This window comes from Thermobia domestica, chromosome 14, assembly GCF_964235325.1.
Source record: "Thermobia domestica chromosome 14, izTheDome1.hap1.1, whole genome shotgun sequence".
Taxonomy (NCBI): Eukaryota; Metazoa; Arthropoda; class Insecta; order Zygentoma; family Lepismatidae; genus Thermobia; species Thermobia domestica.
In genome coordinates this window covers 14,509,453-14,523,907 of record NC_137467.1, presented here as the reverse complement: position 1 = coordinate 14,523,907, position 14,455 = coordinate 14,509,453, and the positions used below count along the sequence as shown (strand labels likewise).

The 14,455-nt window shown below is 36.7% G+C and overlaps 1 protein-coding gene across 1 annotated transcript in view; it reads right to left on the bottom strand.

Moving 5' to 3' along the window:
* Positions 1-667: 667 nt before the first annotated feature.
* The window catches only part of Rrp45 (exosome complex component Rrp45), a 77,018-nt gene continuing 63,230 nt past the window's right edge, over positions 668-14,455 (bottom strand). Inside the window, exons 8-9 of the mRNA XM_081737722.1 lie at positions 6,649-6,760; positions 668-949 (exon numbers count right to left, since the gene is read on the bottom strand). Of these exons, the coding sequence (XP_081593848.1) occupies positions 739-949; positions 6,649-6,760 (323 nt within the window). The 3' untranslated portion in view covers positions 668-738. The remainder of the gene's footprint in view (positions 950-6,648; positions 6,761-14,455) is intronic.

The following is a 14,455-nucleotide window of genomic DNA, read 5'->3' as shown; positions in this document are numbered from 1 at the left end:
TCAGGGGGGGACAAATGCCCCTCCCTGCCCCCCTAAATGACGCCCCTGGACTGGATGCAGTCACATCTACAGCGCACGTCTGTGCAAAGATTGTAGCGCTGCCTCCACTAGTTCACGCACAGTGACCAATCGGAAGTTACTTTTCGAACGCACCTCGTAGTATCAGTGATAATATAACTTTCGAGTTCTAGTTTTCAGTTTTCTTCTAGAATGCCCTATATTTTTCTTTTAGATGATCATGATAACATTTTCGTGATTCTTGATTTTTGTTTTGTGGGTCTTCAATACATCTAATTTAAATCATTAACAAACGACAACAATTTTACAATACATCTGAGTATAACTCTCCCTTACTTATGATCAAGGCCGCTCGTTTTTTTTTTTTTTTTTTTTTTTTAAGTTAGTTGGTTTACAATATAACTTAATTAAAATTTAGCAAAGTCTTCTTTGATTTGAAAAAAATGGAATGAAATCTTTGAGTTTTACGTCCCACGGTTATGCCGGTTAGGCTAAAGGAGACGGTGATGGTGAGTAATGAATGAAATGGTGGAATGAAGACAGTGGGAGGAAACGGGAGAATCCCGAGAAAACCCACGCATACGGTGTTTGTCCACCACCAAGCTCACTTGGCGGGGGCTGGGTCCTTGATTTGAAGTGGAAAAAAAACTAAATTTTTATATATAAATGCTCTTTATTTACGGTAAGAAAAACAATACAAGATTAGATGATGTACTTCATTTACCAAACTCCTTTCGGATACCACGTTCTGGCCCTCGAATCACCAGCGTCTTCCTCTTCTTCTTCCGAATCATCATCATCATCGTCACTTTCCTCTTTTACCTCGTGTTTCAATTTCAACATCGCCTGTTTCTTTAATCCGACTTCAAATGCTTCCGCCATATCGATATCGCGTGGTTGGTAGTCCACTTCTCGTTTCACTTCCATCTTACTGTGAAATGAAACAAATAAAAATGTTGTAAAATAAAAGCAAAGTACCTACTGCATACTCAGTCAGACGCTCTCAAACGCCGATTTTACAACAATCTAATATGAAACTGACTATCAATTCAGTGCAAATTATTAATACATGTTACTGTTATTATCAAAAGAAGCAACAAAAATAATAATAATAATTGGATATTTCTCCATTACAGTTACATAGTATAATAAGAGATTCAGTCCTTACGCAGGAATTTATTTCGGGAGGCGTCCAAAACTTTGGAGGGGTTTAAATTCAATATGACGATATGTTTGCAAAATCACCCCTGAAATCAGATTAAATTTACAGGAAAATCAGGATTTCAGAAGGAAAGGTCCGGACACCCATAACTCATCCCCTGCATACGTCCCTGATTGGGTGCGATCAATGATTGGATTAGTCGCCCCACGTAACTTAATAAGTTGGCGAATTCACTCGCTTAAACCTTCTGTAAAGCTTATAAAAATGATCGTTCATCATATCTAAATATTTTTATTTCCAAGAATCAGTCTATGTACTAGAAGTTTGATTCCAGACTGGAATCATTGCTTAACTGTAACCTATATAGTAACACGTGGATACAGGCTTCCTTTCCAGTTCATTCTGGAGGTCTTGGTATTCGTCGCAGTAGCGTCATTTCAGATTTGGCTTGGGGGGGGTCAAGACCCCTTGACATAAGTAAAATTTCGCGTTTTTCACTGACTTACAACTATTCTATTGATACAATCTATATAAATCTCAAACTCAGGGGGTGCAAATGCTCCCCTGACGTCCCTGATTCGTCGGGCTACCGATTGCCGTCTCCTACATTTTTAGCGTCGTTCTATGAATTTCGGTGTATCATTGAGATACTCTTCAATTGGGAAGATGAACCTCACATAGAATCTCATGTCCAAAACTGCAAATCTGGTAGTCCTACCTAGCTAGTTCAAGTACTCCTGAAATAACGGACAGAAGGTCACAATGAGTTTGGGACAACTTGGAATCAAATTACATCAATCAATATTACAGCAAGAACCAGACGGTCAAGTGGATAAGGCCAGACTTCTCGCCTCTTCATCTCCAAATCTTTGAAATCTTTGAGTTTTACGTCCCACGATTATGCCGGTTAGGCTAAAGGAGACGGTGATGATGAGTAATGAATGAAATGGTGGAATGAAGAAAGTGGGAGGAAACGGGAGAACCCTGAGAAAACCCACGCACACGGTGTTTTTCCACCACAAAGTTCAGTTGGCGGGGGCTGGTATCGAACCCGGGACCCCAAGCACCAGAGGTGAACGCTCTACCACTGGGCCACCGCGGCCCCGTCTCTCTTCATCTCCAGTTTCAGGTGCTTGGCTATAGGCATTACCATCAAATACGCTAGGACTGTACCTTTCAACCGAAAGTTTTCGTATTGCAGTTGCACTTCGCGTAGGGGTAGACATCTGTGAATCACACAACTGCTCTAAATGTGGTGAATCAAACACATAGAATGGTCTACACGGTGTCTCTTGCAAAGTAACGCCGGAAAGACACGTGAGCCACTTTTTATAGAGATTATTATCCTAATAACATGTAACAGTAGCCTACCACGTTCTTCCTCACCATTTTTATTACATCTACAGTATATCTACGGAATGAAGTTACAAGGGCTTGAAAATTTAAATTTTTTCGAAAGGTTTTATTTCAAAAACATGCTTAGATAAATATCACATCTAGTTAATAGTATGGTTTGCAAACAAATCATTTTCCCGTTTACAGCACTTCAATATCTCAAACCATTCATTCGAAACAAGTCATACCATGACCGTGGTTATCCCGCCCATCAGGATAATGCTGTATGTGTGATAGAGGTTTCGAAACTTTGGATGTTTGTGACACTGTAACATCCTTAGTTTGGAACACTGAATAATAAATGTGGTATTTTAAGTTTTCGTTTGACATGTTGATTTAAAATATGCAATGAGCTGACGTAATGTAATTAAAAAAAAAACTTTATGTTGGGTTGTTTCTGTTTAATATGAGCAAAGATGTCCCCCTCTACAACTGCTTCGTGCAAACTCTCGCTTTTCTCCCTCTTTTCATTTCTCCGTTATCATGGTTGGACATCATACATAATGCACTCTACATAGTTAACATAAAATGCTTCGTGTGGAGTATTGTTCTGTATGGGTCAGAAACAGGGACATTACGCAGAAATAAGAAACGACTGAAAGTTTTCGAAACGTGAGTGTGGAGAAGAATGGAACGAATTAGCTGAGTCGAGCGGGAAACGAATGAGAGGGTGTTAAAAATGTTGGGGGAGTAAAGAACATATTATTATTAAGAAGAAAAAGCAACTGGTTAGGACATTGGCTAAGAAGAAACTATATCATGAGGGACGTGCTAAAGAGTATGGTGGCAGGAAATAGAGGGAGGGAACGAAGACTACAATTAATGGACGATATCAAAACAGAAAAGTCGTACGTGAAACCAAAGAGGTTAGCGGAAGACCGTGGAGTATGGAAGCTTTTGAGTTGCAGCAAGTGACCTGCCAATAATGGAATAATAATAATAATAATAATATAGTTAATAAAGACAACTCTATTCATAAAATAGGTATAACCGAAAATAAATGTAGCTGAACTGCGAGATTTTTTGATACACAGTACTTCATTATTAATCGCCTACATCTAGATATGGATCAAAGCTGTGGTAATTCATCTCCTCAAATAACACGTAAAGTTCGCAACACTGCAACATATTAGACACATATTTTTGTTCACCATTATGTAGTCACCTTCTTTACTTAATGACATAAAGTAGTGTCATTTGAAAATTAAAAAAACTGCATACCAAGTTGGCAACACTGCATTACAGTATTGGTGATTAATGCCTTTTTATAGACTCTATAGTGTTGAAACCTCTATAGTAGATTGTTTACGTACGTTTAAAGTTATTTACATTTATATTAAAATGTTACCATTTTATGTCCATTAGTAGCTAAACTTTAGAATAAATTACATCTTTGGAGCGGCTATTTAAATCTATTTTCAGAATATGTAAAATCCATTTTACAGTTGGTGAGTATTCCTGGTAAGTTTTATTTTCCTAACTTGACAGGATCGTAAGATACTCAATTTTTGGTCTAAATTTTGTTCCCTATACTGCCCCTCTTAATATACGCATTTTAACTAAAGTAACATGATAAAAATTCAGTTCAAAGTAGGTGATAACTATTCCCAGGCCCGTATTTATATATTGTGCGCCTCTGTGCTCTAAATAATTTGTCGCTCCCCTGCACTAATATCACTGATAACTGATAAAAATAATTGTCCACATTATTCACCGTCAGTAATGGTTTGGTAGCATCTATATTAATAATACAATAAGCTGTCTGTCTTGAGAACCTTAATAGATAGAAACATGAAATTTTAATACGTTTTAAAGCTCTCAGAGAAATGATCCAAATGACCTGTTTCAGATCCCTAAGTCACACCTGAGCTGAAATACGAGGGTGCAAAGTTCCCAGAAGAATAACATGGGGGCATTTTAAAAATAATCGAAAACGACCAATATTGAGTTGAATTCATAGTTTTTGGGGTCGCTAAGATGAATAGTGATAGTTTTAATCCAATTCAACTTCAAGATTATACTCTACTCTCCAGGGAGGGGAGAGATCTTAAAAGTATACCTAAATCGAAAATGACAGATATTAGTGTTGAATTCGTAGTTTTCGAGATAGCTAAGTTTAACGGTATCAGTTTTCAAGATGTTCAAGTTCATCCTCACCCCTTGGGGTGGGGGTGGGAGAGGATGACTTTTTAACAATAATCAGATAGGTTAACTAATTAGTAACTAATGTAATTAGAGTGAATTAAACACATTAACATATTTTGTCGTGTTTGCACGGGACTCTGCCAGTTACTAATTTTAAATATTACTTTATTGTGAATCTTTACAAAAAATCCAAAATTTTGCCGCCCCCTAAATTCTGCTGCCCTGTGCTCGAGCACAGAATAGCACTTAACTAAATACAGGCCTGACTATACCCAAAAACTCATTTTAATCGGTTCAGCCATATTCCCGTGATTCGATCAGAAACAAGATCAATTTCATTTTTATATAATAGATAAAATCAGTTTCATTTCTATACAATAGATAGCAAGTTCAGTTTCGTTTCTATATAATAGATAACAAGATCAGTTTCGTTTCTATATAATAGATAACACAGTTTCATTTTTATATAATTGAAGATTGAGTTTGTATCGAGTTTATACTTTTTTGAAGCTTTATTTGTAATCATTGTTTTTATTTACTTTTTCTTTTCTTGTAAAAAAAAAAAAATGTCGACTTTTAACAGGGGTACAAATAGCCTCGGACATAATATCCCTCCCATCAACACATCAATCAATCAATCAATCAACAATGAGAAACTGCACATTATAGTATTCGCGCCGAGTCGTGATGCTTGACCTACATCTATCGATTTCACCACCCAATAGAACGCAAGGGTGTGTTCCAGTCGTCAACCCCCACCCATCAAATTTTGTCAGTGTCGTCTCTCGCGCTACAGGGAAAACATCTCCCGAGAGTACAATGTTGTCGGAATGGCGCCAAGTTCTTTTTTTTTTTTTTTTTTTTTTTTTGCGCGCGTTATATTTCCGTTGTTACTATTTGTACTATTGTTACCATTTTAGAATAGTTGATAACGGTAGTTATTGTTGTGCAGTGTTATTATTGGTAAGTTTTAAATGCCTTTCTTACGTTTCCCCAAGTGTGCGCTCGGGAAGCGGCTCCACGAATTGTACCGAAGTTTTCCGATGTATCAGAGCTCAAGCAATGATTGGATTAGAGCCCGAGCTTCACGACTCGGCGCTAGTACTAATAGTAAAATAGGCAGGAGCCAATGGCGCAGTGTGAAAGCTCGCATTTGAAGCAGAGACTTGACTCTGGGTTCTAGTATTAATTTTGCCATACAGTGCTATAACGTTCTGATAGCAACTATAAGCGGTAGATCAAAAGAAATTTGTTACAAAGAACTTCAAGTAAACACAAAGAAGTGATCACAAGAGCCACATCAAATCACTGCATGGTGAATAAAAATGTACCTATATTACAAGAATCAGAGCCAAGCAGAAGATTGAGTAATGAAAGAATTGTGCACAACGGTACGTAAAAAGAGGACAAAGAAATATCAGATATTAGCCGTTCTCTTGTCTTGGCAATGCCCAAACTCAAATAGCTGCAGTTTACTATGGTCGTGCGTACTGAGCGAATACAAGGAATTAGATTTCTGGGCTGTCGGCATCTTTGGCCATTTAGCCCGTCAGGTATATGAGGTATGACGTCCCTGGGCGAGCACATTATCCGAAGAAAGCAAGGATTGGGGAAGGAAGAAAGCACCCTGGGACCAATATGTTAGGTACTATCCCGGCATTTGCCTGGTGTGAATGATGGAAACCCGGGGAAAAAACCTCACTCAAGATGGGTAGCACAATAAAGCTGTTTTGACTGAGAGTCCCCACCATGAGCGAATACAAGACAACTGTTTTTAGTAACAAGCAACTGCTATTCTCTCATATTAAAAAAAAAAACCTCTAATCTAAACCGAAATAATTCACAAAAAGTTGCAGCCTTGTATATAAAGAGCTTCAAAAGTCAAACATTGAATTTTCATTTTACGAAACATTTCACAGAATACTTACACTGAACTTCGCTTTGGTTCCGACTTCTCCTCTAAAGGAGTTTCCTGTTCCATATTCAGTTCTTCCCCTCTCAATGTAACCGTCTCCTCTTCCTCGCTATCACCACTCAACTCTGAAACAATGACACAAATAAATTATATACAAGAGGAATAATAATAATAATTAGGGCAACCCAAAAGCATAACAGCAATTTACACATATGGTTGGTACCTTCAACATGGTTGTGGTTGTCTAAGGGTTCAAAAGAAACTAATTTTAAAAGCATAATAAAGCATAATTTCGGAAAATAAAGCATAAAGCATAATTTAAAATATATAGCACAATTCTTGGAAAATTCTGTTTAACTGCAAGTTTAACAAACTGTATTAATATTTTTTAAAACCAATATTTACAGTGCAAAACTTTGGAGAGCAAAACAATGCAACAAGGAAGAGCTTATTCTTATTTCGGTGTAATCCTTTGAGGAGGAGAAAAGAAAAGCGGAAATAAAGAAGAAAACTTTCCACCAACAATGAATAAACAATAGTTTTAATCTATGTGTAACTACGCAGTTATGTATGATGATTCGAAATGTACAAAAAGTGCACAAGAACTCCACTTGTGTACTTCTTGAACTTGAGTACTTCTGGTGGCATCTTTTACTTTCTCTTTCTGCATATATGCACCTTAACCTTAAAGGCGCACACAAATGATGATGATAAAAAAAAAAAAAAAAAAAAAAAAAAAAAAAAAAAAAAACTGACTCGAGTAAAGCATATCTCTTTACAAGTGCATTAAGTGGAAAGTTCATTAAATATGAAAGAAACAGGTTGCATAAAATATTAATAAATATATCAAGATATTTAGAATTTTTAATGTATAGTAAATATTATACATTATACACGATTTATGTTAAACAATCATTAAAATTGACAAAAAAACATAATTTGGAAAAATATAAAGCATAATTAAGCAAAAAATAAAGCATAATGTGGTTTGCTCTAATAATAATTAATAATAATAATAATAATAATAATAATAATAATAGAAGCTAGAAGCTTTATACACTATTACCTCATTTTTATCAAATTTCTCTTACTTTAATTACACTTTTTGTCTCACTGATTGAAGAATATCAGCGACTATCAGTACAACAACCGCAAGGCATTTTCATGGCTTACAACTATCTCTGACGGAATAGTGTGTAATTAAAAAAAAAAAAAAAAAATCAAGTGAGTGGATAAGGAAGTACAGTATAATGCCGTGGTTCTCAACCTTTTCTCACTGGAGACATATTTTACTGAGCATCTAGGACATCGGGACACGCTTGTTTGATACTATTATTATTATTATTATTATTATTATTATTATTATAGTGAGACCATTAGTTTTTATAATGACTCTATATAGCACTGAGCATTATTGCTACCACAGGAACCATTTCGTGTATAGTGCGTTTACTCACTAGAAGTGGAGTTCGGTGAATTTCTTTCAAGTTCCCATGATGATTTTTTACAACAGCATCCTTTCCTCCCTCCAAACCTCTTTTGACCGCATTTTGTGGGGTTGCAACGACTTAACACCCGCTGTGTCTATTCTTTCTTCCCAATACTATGGCTAATATAAAACAGATGTGAAGTAATGTAAGGACCTGGAAGCTGGTCTTGGGAACAGGGAATCGAGCCTAACTTAAAGGACAGAATTTAGAACTGTAGCAACTAAGATTCCGCGTGGAGTTGATAAGCGACTGTCTATTGTTTGAAATGAGGGTTCTGGTTGGTCAATTAGTTATCGGGGGTGTTTTCCGCAAGATCCCTCGGACGATGACTTAAATACAAGGCGGCACGAGCCACCAGACGTAGAAGGCGGCATTCTTTATATACGAACTGCACTTCGGTTAAAGGAACTAACCATAAACATTGATCAACACTTAAATCATATGCTAAATTGTAGCGCAAAATTGCCCAGTATTTAGTTTTAACGACGACGACATCGGTATCTCCTTGCATTAACACAGCTAAACAGCAACCGAACTGAAACAGTGACTACAGCGGCTACAGTATTGGTTATGCCCTGAAGCTAAAGGAGACGGTGATGAGGATAATGAATAAAACTGTAGAATGAAAACGGAAGAAGACTGACGGTGACTGTCCATTACAAAGACTACTTGGTGCAACAGGGTGTCTACTGATACTGGAAATACTTGAATTATGGGTCACCACGGCATGGCGCGTCCTCAGGTTGCGGATCGAGGAGAAGGCCTCTAGATATAGAGGTTAGCTGCGAATATACTGAATAAGCAGTCGCGGACAGACGACTAGGAGTGGTCCTCCAGCTTGGGGGTTTGGGTAAGGCTAACACCCTCATCCTGTAAAAAAGGTACTTGTTCAGAAACATTCACAAAAGCCTTGGACAAGGACTGATAACTTGGCACGACATCAGCAAAAGAAAATGGACATGAGATTTGGAACATGGAATATTAGAAGTCTTTATAGGGCAGGCGCGTTAAAATCTGTAACGAGTGAGTTAGAGAAATACAGGATGGACTTAGTAGGAGTTCAGGAAGTTAGGTGGGAAGGAAATGGATCTGAGAATTCCGGAAATTTTACGTTCTTTTACGGGGAAGGAAATAAAAATCACCAGTTAGGAACAGGATTTTTCGTTCACAAACGAATATTACCAGCAATTAAACGGGTTGAATTTGTTACTGACAGACTTTCTTTTATTACTCTTAAGGGACGGTGGTGTGATATTGTTTTAAATGTACATGCTCCAACTGAAGATAAGGGTGACGATATAAAAGACAGTTTTTACGAAGAAGTGGAAGGGATATTTGACCAACTCCCGCGATACCATATGAAGATTCTATTAGGGGATTTCAATGCGAAGGTAGGACGAGAGGATATTTTCAAACCCATTATAGGGAACGAAAGTTTGCATAAGGAAAGTAATGACAACGGTGTTAGACTCGTGAACTTTGCAACATCCAAAAACCTAATCGTGAAGAGTACAAAATTCCCACATCGCGACGTTCATAAATACACTTGGACATCACCAGACGGAAAAACACATAATCAAATTGATCACGTTTTAGTAGATAGAAGAAGACAATCTAGCATAATTGACGTCCGGTCGTTTAGAGGGGCTGATTGTGACACTGATCACTACCTGGTAGTAGCGATAATACGGGAGAGATTATCGTTGAATAAAGGTAATATTCAATGTCCGAAAACGGAGAGATTTAATTTAAAGAAATTAGAAGAGAGCCAGGTAAGAGAGGAATACCAGATTGAAGTTTCGAATAGATTCTCGGTCTTAGAAGACTCGGAGTGCACTAGTGTTGAGGATACTTGGATTGAAATTAGAGATAGCATTAAAAGTTCAGCAATAGAAAAATTGGGACAAACGGAAATACGTAGGAACAAACCATGGTTCGACCAAGAATGCATTAAACTAGCAGAGAAGAGAAAACAGGCAAAATTACGGTGGCTACAAAATCCGAATGAAATAACTACACAAAATTTCGCATATATCAGGCGGGAAACTTCCAAAACTTTTAGAACAAAGAAACGGGATTTTTTGAAAGCTAAAATTAAGGAACTTGAAGATAATAGTAAAAATAAAAATATTCGGGACATGTATAAGGGGATAGGCGAATTTAAGAAAGGCTATCAACCTCGTGCTTATATATTAAAGAAATCTGACGGAACAGTTCTCACTGATACGGATAGCATCTTAAATAGATGGAAAGATTTCTTTGACTATTTGCTGAACACGCAGCCAAAAACTAATGTGCGTGGAGAAAAGGAGATACACACCGCAGAACCGTATATTCCAGAACCCAACCGAATAGAAGTGGAAGCCGCTATAAAGAAATTAAAGAAACACAAAGCTCCGGGTGTAGATGAAATTCCGGCTGAGTTAATTTTAGCTGGAGGCGAAAAATTGTGGAACAAGATACACAAACTCATTCTCCTTATCTGGAACAAGGAAGAATTGCCACAAGAGTGGAAAGAGTCAATCATTGTTCCAATTCACAAGAAAGGCGACAAAACTGACTATAATAATTATCGAGGCATTTCTCTTCTGTCAACATCCTATAAAATCCTTTCAAATATTCTGTTAGCAAGATTGACCCCATACGCAGATGAAATTATTGGAGATTATCAGTGCGGATTTAGACGAAATCGATCAACTATCGACCAAATATTTACCATTCGCCAAATACTCGAAAAGAAGTGGGAATACAATACCCCGGTACATCAACTATTTATTGATTTTAGAAAGGCTTACGACTCGGTTAGGAGAGAAACATTATACAACGTTCTTAAAGAACTTGGAATACCGAGAAAGCTAATTAGATTAATTAAGATATGTTTAAATGAATCCCAAAGTAAAGTCCGGGTAGGAAAATTTTTGTCCACGAGCTTCCACGTCGAAAATGGCCTGAAACAAGGAGATGCGTTGTCGCCATTATTATTTAACTTTGTGCTGGAATACGCCATAAAGAAAATCAAAGATAGCAACCAGGGCCTAGAGTTGAACGGCATTCACCAGGTTATGGCATATGCTGATGATGTAAATTTAATAGGGGAGGATAGGAGAACAGTAGAAATAAATGCAGAGATCTTATTAAACGCTTGCAGGGACATGGGTTTAGAAGTAAATGCAGAGAAAACTAAATACATGGAAGTGCGTCGGGACCGTAATACGGCAAATTGTGGAGGCGTTAAAATATTAAATAATGTTTTTGATAAAGTGGATACTTTCAAATATTTAGGATCAATATTAACAGACGAAAATCATATTCACGAAGAAATTAAATGTCGACTAAAAGCAGGGAATTCGTGTTACTACTCGGTTCAAAATCTCTTGTCGTCGCGAATTCTGTCGAGGAATTTGAAGCTTAAAATATATAAAACGATAATCATGCCTGTTGTTCTGTATGGTTGCGAAACATGGTCGCTTACTCTGAGGGAAGAACATAGACTGAAAGTATTTGAGAACAGGATCCTGAGAAGAATATTCGGACCCAAGAGGAACGAGAATGGGGAATGGCGAAAGCTTCATAACGAGGAACTACATAGTTTATACGGTTTACCCAACATTGTTAGGGTCGTCAAGTCTAGGAGGCTTAGGTGGGCAGGTCATGTAGCTAGAATGGAAGAAAGTAGAAACGCTTTCAAAGTCTTGACAGGTAGACCCATAGGAAAACGACCATTAGGAAGACCTAGGCGCAGATGGGAGGATAATATTAAGATGGATCTCGCAGAGATAGGAATACAAAGTAGAAACTGGATGCAATTAGCTAAGGATAGAAGTCAGTGGAGAGCTTTTGTGAACGCGGCACTGAACCTCCGGGTTCCATAGGCCAAAGAGTTAGTTAGTTTTTAATATCCTGAATTTTGATCTACATACTGAAAAATCATGAAACTGGTAATTTGTCAACTTTTTTTTTCTTTCTTGTAATTGTTTTAATAGTCGACTATAGTCTTAGAAAGAATTTTGTATCCATTGAGATTGTAAATGTTTCCAAAGCAAGAGTTGTATACATTTTGTAATTAGACATTTAAAGCAATTGGTGGAGTAGAGGGCTGTGAGGGGAGTTGGGAGGTCCTTTAGAAAATGTTAAAAATTCATTGTATTTTTAAAAAATCAAGGTTAACTAAATTTATTAAAAATAGTCTTTTGATGGTAAAACAATTACAAACCTGAAATCATCAAGAGTGTGATGATTCCTAAAGAACTTTTAAAAAATCATTTTATTAGCTATTGGAATTTTGCTGATAGTTATACTGAATATACTGGAAATATACTGGAATTTTGAAAATGAAACTCAATAGACACCCTGTGCGAGCAGGAATCTTATCTGGGAATTCATGCACCAAAGGTTAGCGTTCTACCACTGAACCATCGCGACCCAAATTTAATCACATTTACGATTACGTGACCTACGCATGCTCATCCGTCCCCGTGTCCATATTTTCACATTTTGTAAAGATACACTCGACTCTTGCTAATCTGGCCCTCAATAGTATGTCCTCTCAGTAATCTGGTCTCACATCTGGCGTCTGCCGCATAACGTTACAACAATCTCTCAACGATTGTGTTTGTTTATACTATAGTGGCGGGAAAATACATACAGTACTAGTGTGGCTTCCGTATACTGTTACTTGTAAAGCGGCTGCGTGATAATACATGCTACCGTCGAGTATCTTTATTGCTTCAACTGACTGATAATTCACTTATGTTTCATAGTGACTGATAATTTACATACAATCTCAAGCACTAAATTTAATTTCTCTATTTTTCTGTGATAATGTATGTAACCTTATACATAATAAAGTATAGTACTATATATGTTAAACTGAATATCAGACACTTTCAATATCCGGCACATTTGCTAATCCAGAAAACACCCTCTTTGCAAGAAATGGCCAGATTAGCGAGTCTAGTGCATTCAGGAAATCAAACTATAATATTAAAACTTCTCTGCTACATAATTTAGAATTTAGAAACTAATATTTTTTATTGGAATAGTTTGTGTTATCGACATCACTGTCAAAGAATAAAACCTCAAATCAACTACAGTGTCATAGATTTAGATAATAAACTAAGCAAGAATGAAGATCATTAAAAAAAAATGCTGATTAGCTTACCCAGTTGTGTTCAGTATTAGCTAGAAAATTATGCTGATAAATTATAATTATTCGAAAACTAGCAGAATATCTCTTCTTCGCGCGGGAAGAATAAGTTTAATTTTGGACATAAAGTATTAATGGGGGCCGAATTAGGATTTAAACGGCATCAGTAGGCCACTGTTTATCTCAGCGACCCGAAAACAATGGATTTGACACTAATATAGGACATTTTTGATCATTTTTAAATATCTCTACCTCCTCCACCCGTAAGTTGCACCGTCAAAGTGAAATGATAGAAACCATCCCAGGCCCGGGCCTGATCTATGTAGCAAATTTGATTGAGATCGGTCTCGTGGTTCAAGAATTATTAAGTTTTATTTATTTTTATATATAAAATCCCCCTCCTCCTCCCCTACGTTGTACCGTTAAAGTGAAATGAAAACATCATTCCCAGGCCCGAATTTCACCTATGTTGAAACTTCCTGGAGATGAGTCAGGTGGTTCAAGAGTTATTAAGTCACAAATATATAAATTTATATTTTTATATATAGAGATATTTCTGTAAAATTTGGAAAAAGCTAGGGAGTGGTTTGATAATCACTTTTCAAAGTTTGAGAAATTAGGCATAATTGGAATTAATAGTCTACTGGCTAATTTAGTCAGTCTGTTGTTCAGTCAAGACGGAAGATTATGTAAAAAAAACTTTATGTATATGGAAAAGTCACATTATTACGTTACTAGCGTCATTTACACGCTTCGTTGGGTTAAAATAAGAAAAATTAGGAATATGTTCTGTTAGTCAGTAATTCTTAGTATTACTGAAACGTTCTCTGATATCGGTCATTTTCGATCATTTTTATATATATGTATCTCCCCCTCTCCCAAGTTGCGGAGCTAAATTTGGATTTAAACGGCATCGGAAGTATCACTGTTCATCTCAGCGAGCCCAAAATCTATTGATTCGACACTAACATCGGTCATTTTCGATTATTTTTATGTACCTCCCCTCTCCCTCAGCCCTAAGTTGCACCGTCAAAATGAATTGATAAAGACCATCCCAGGCCCGAACCTCATCTATGTGGAAAATTTGATCGAGATCGGTCGGGTGGTTTAAGAGTTATTAAGTCACAAACATAGTCACTTTCATTTATATATATATATATATATATATATATATATATATATAT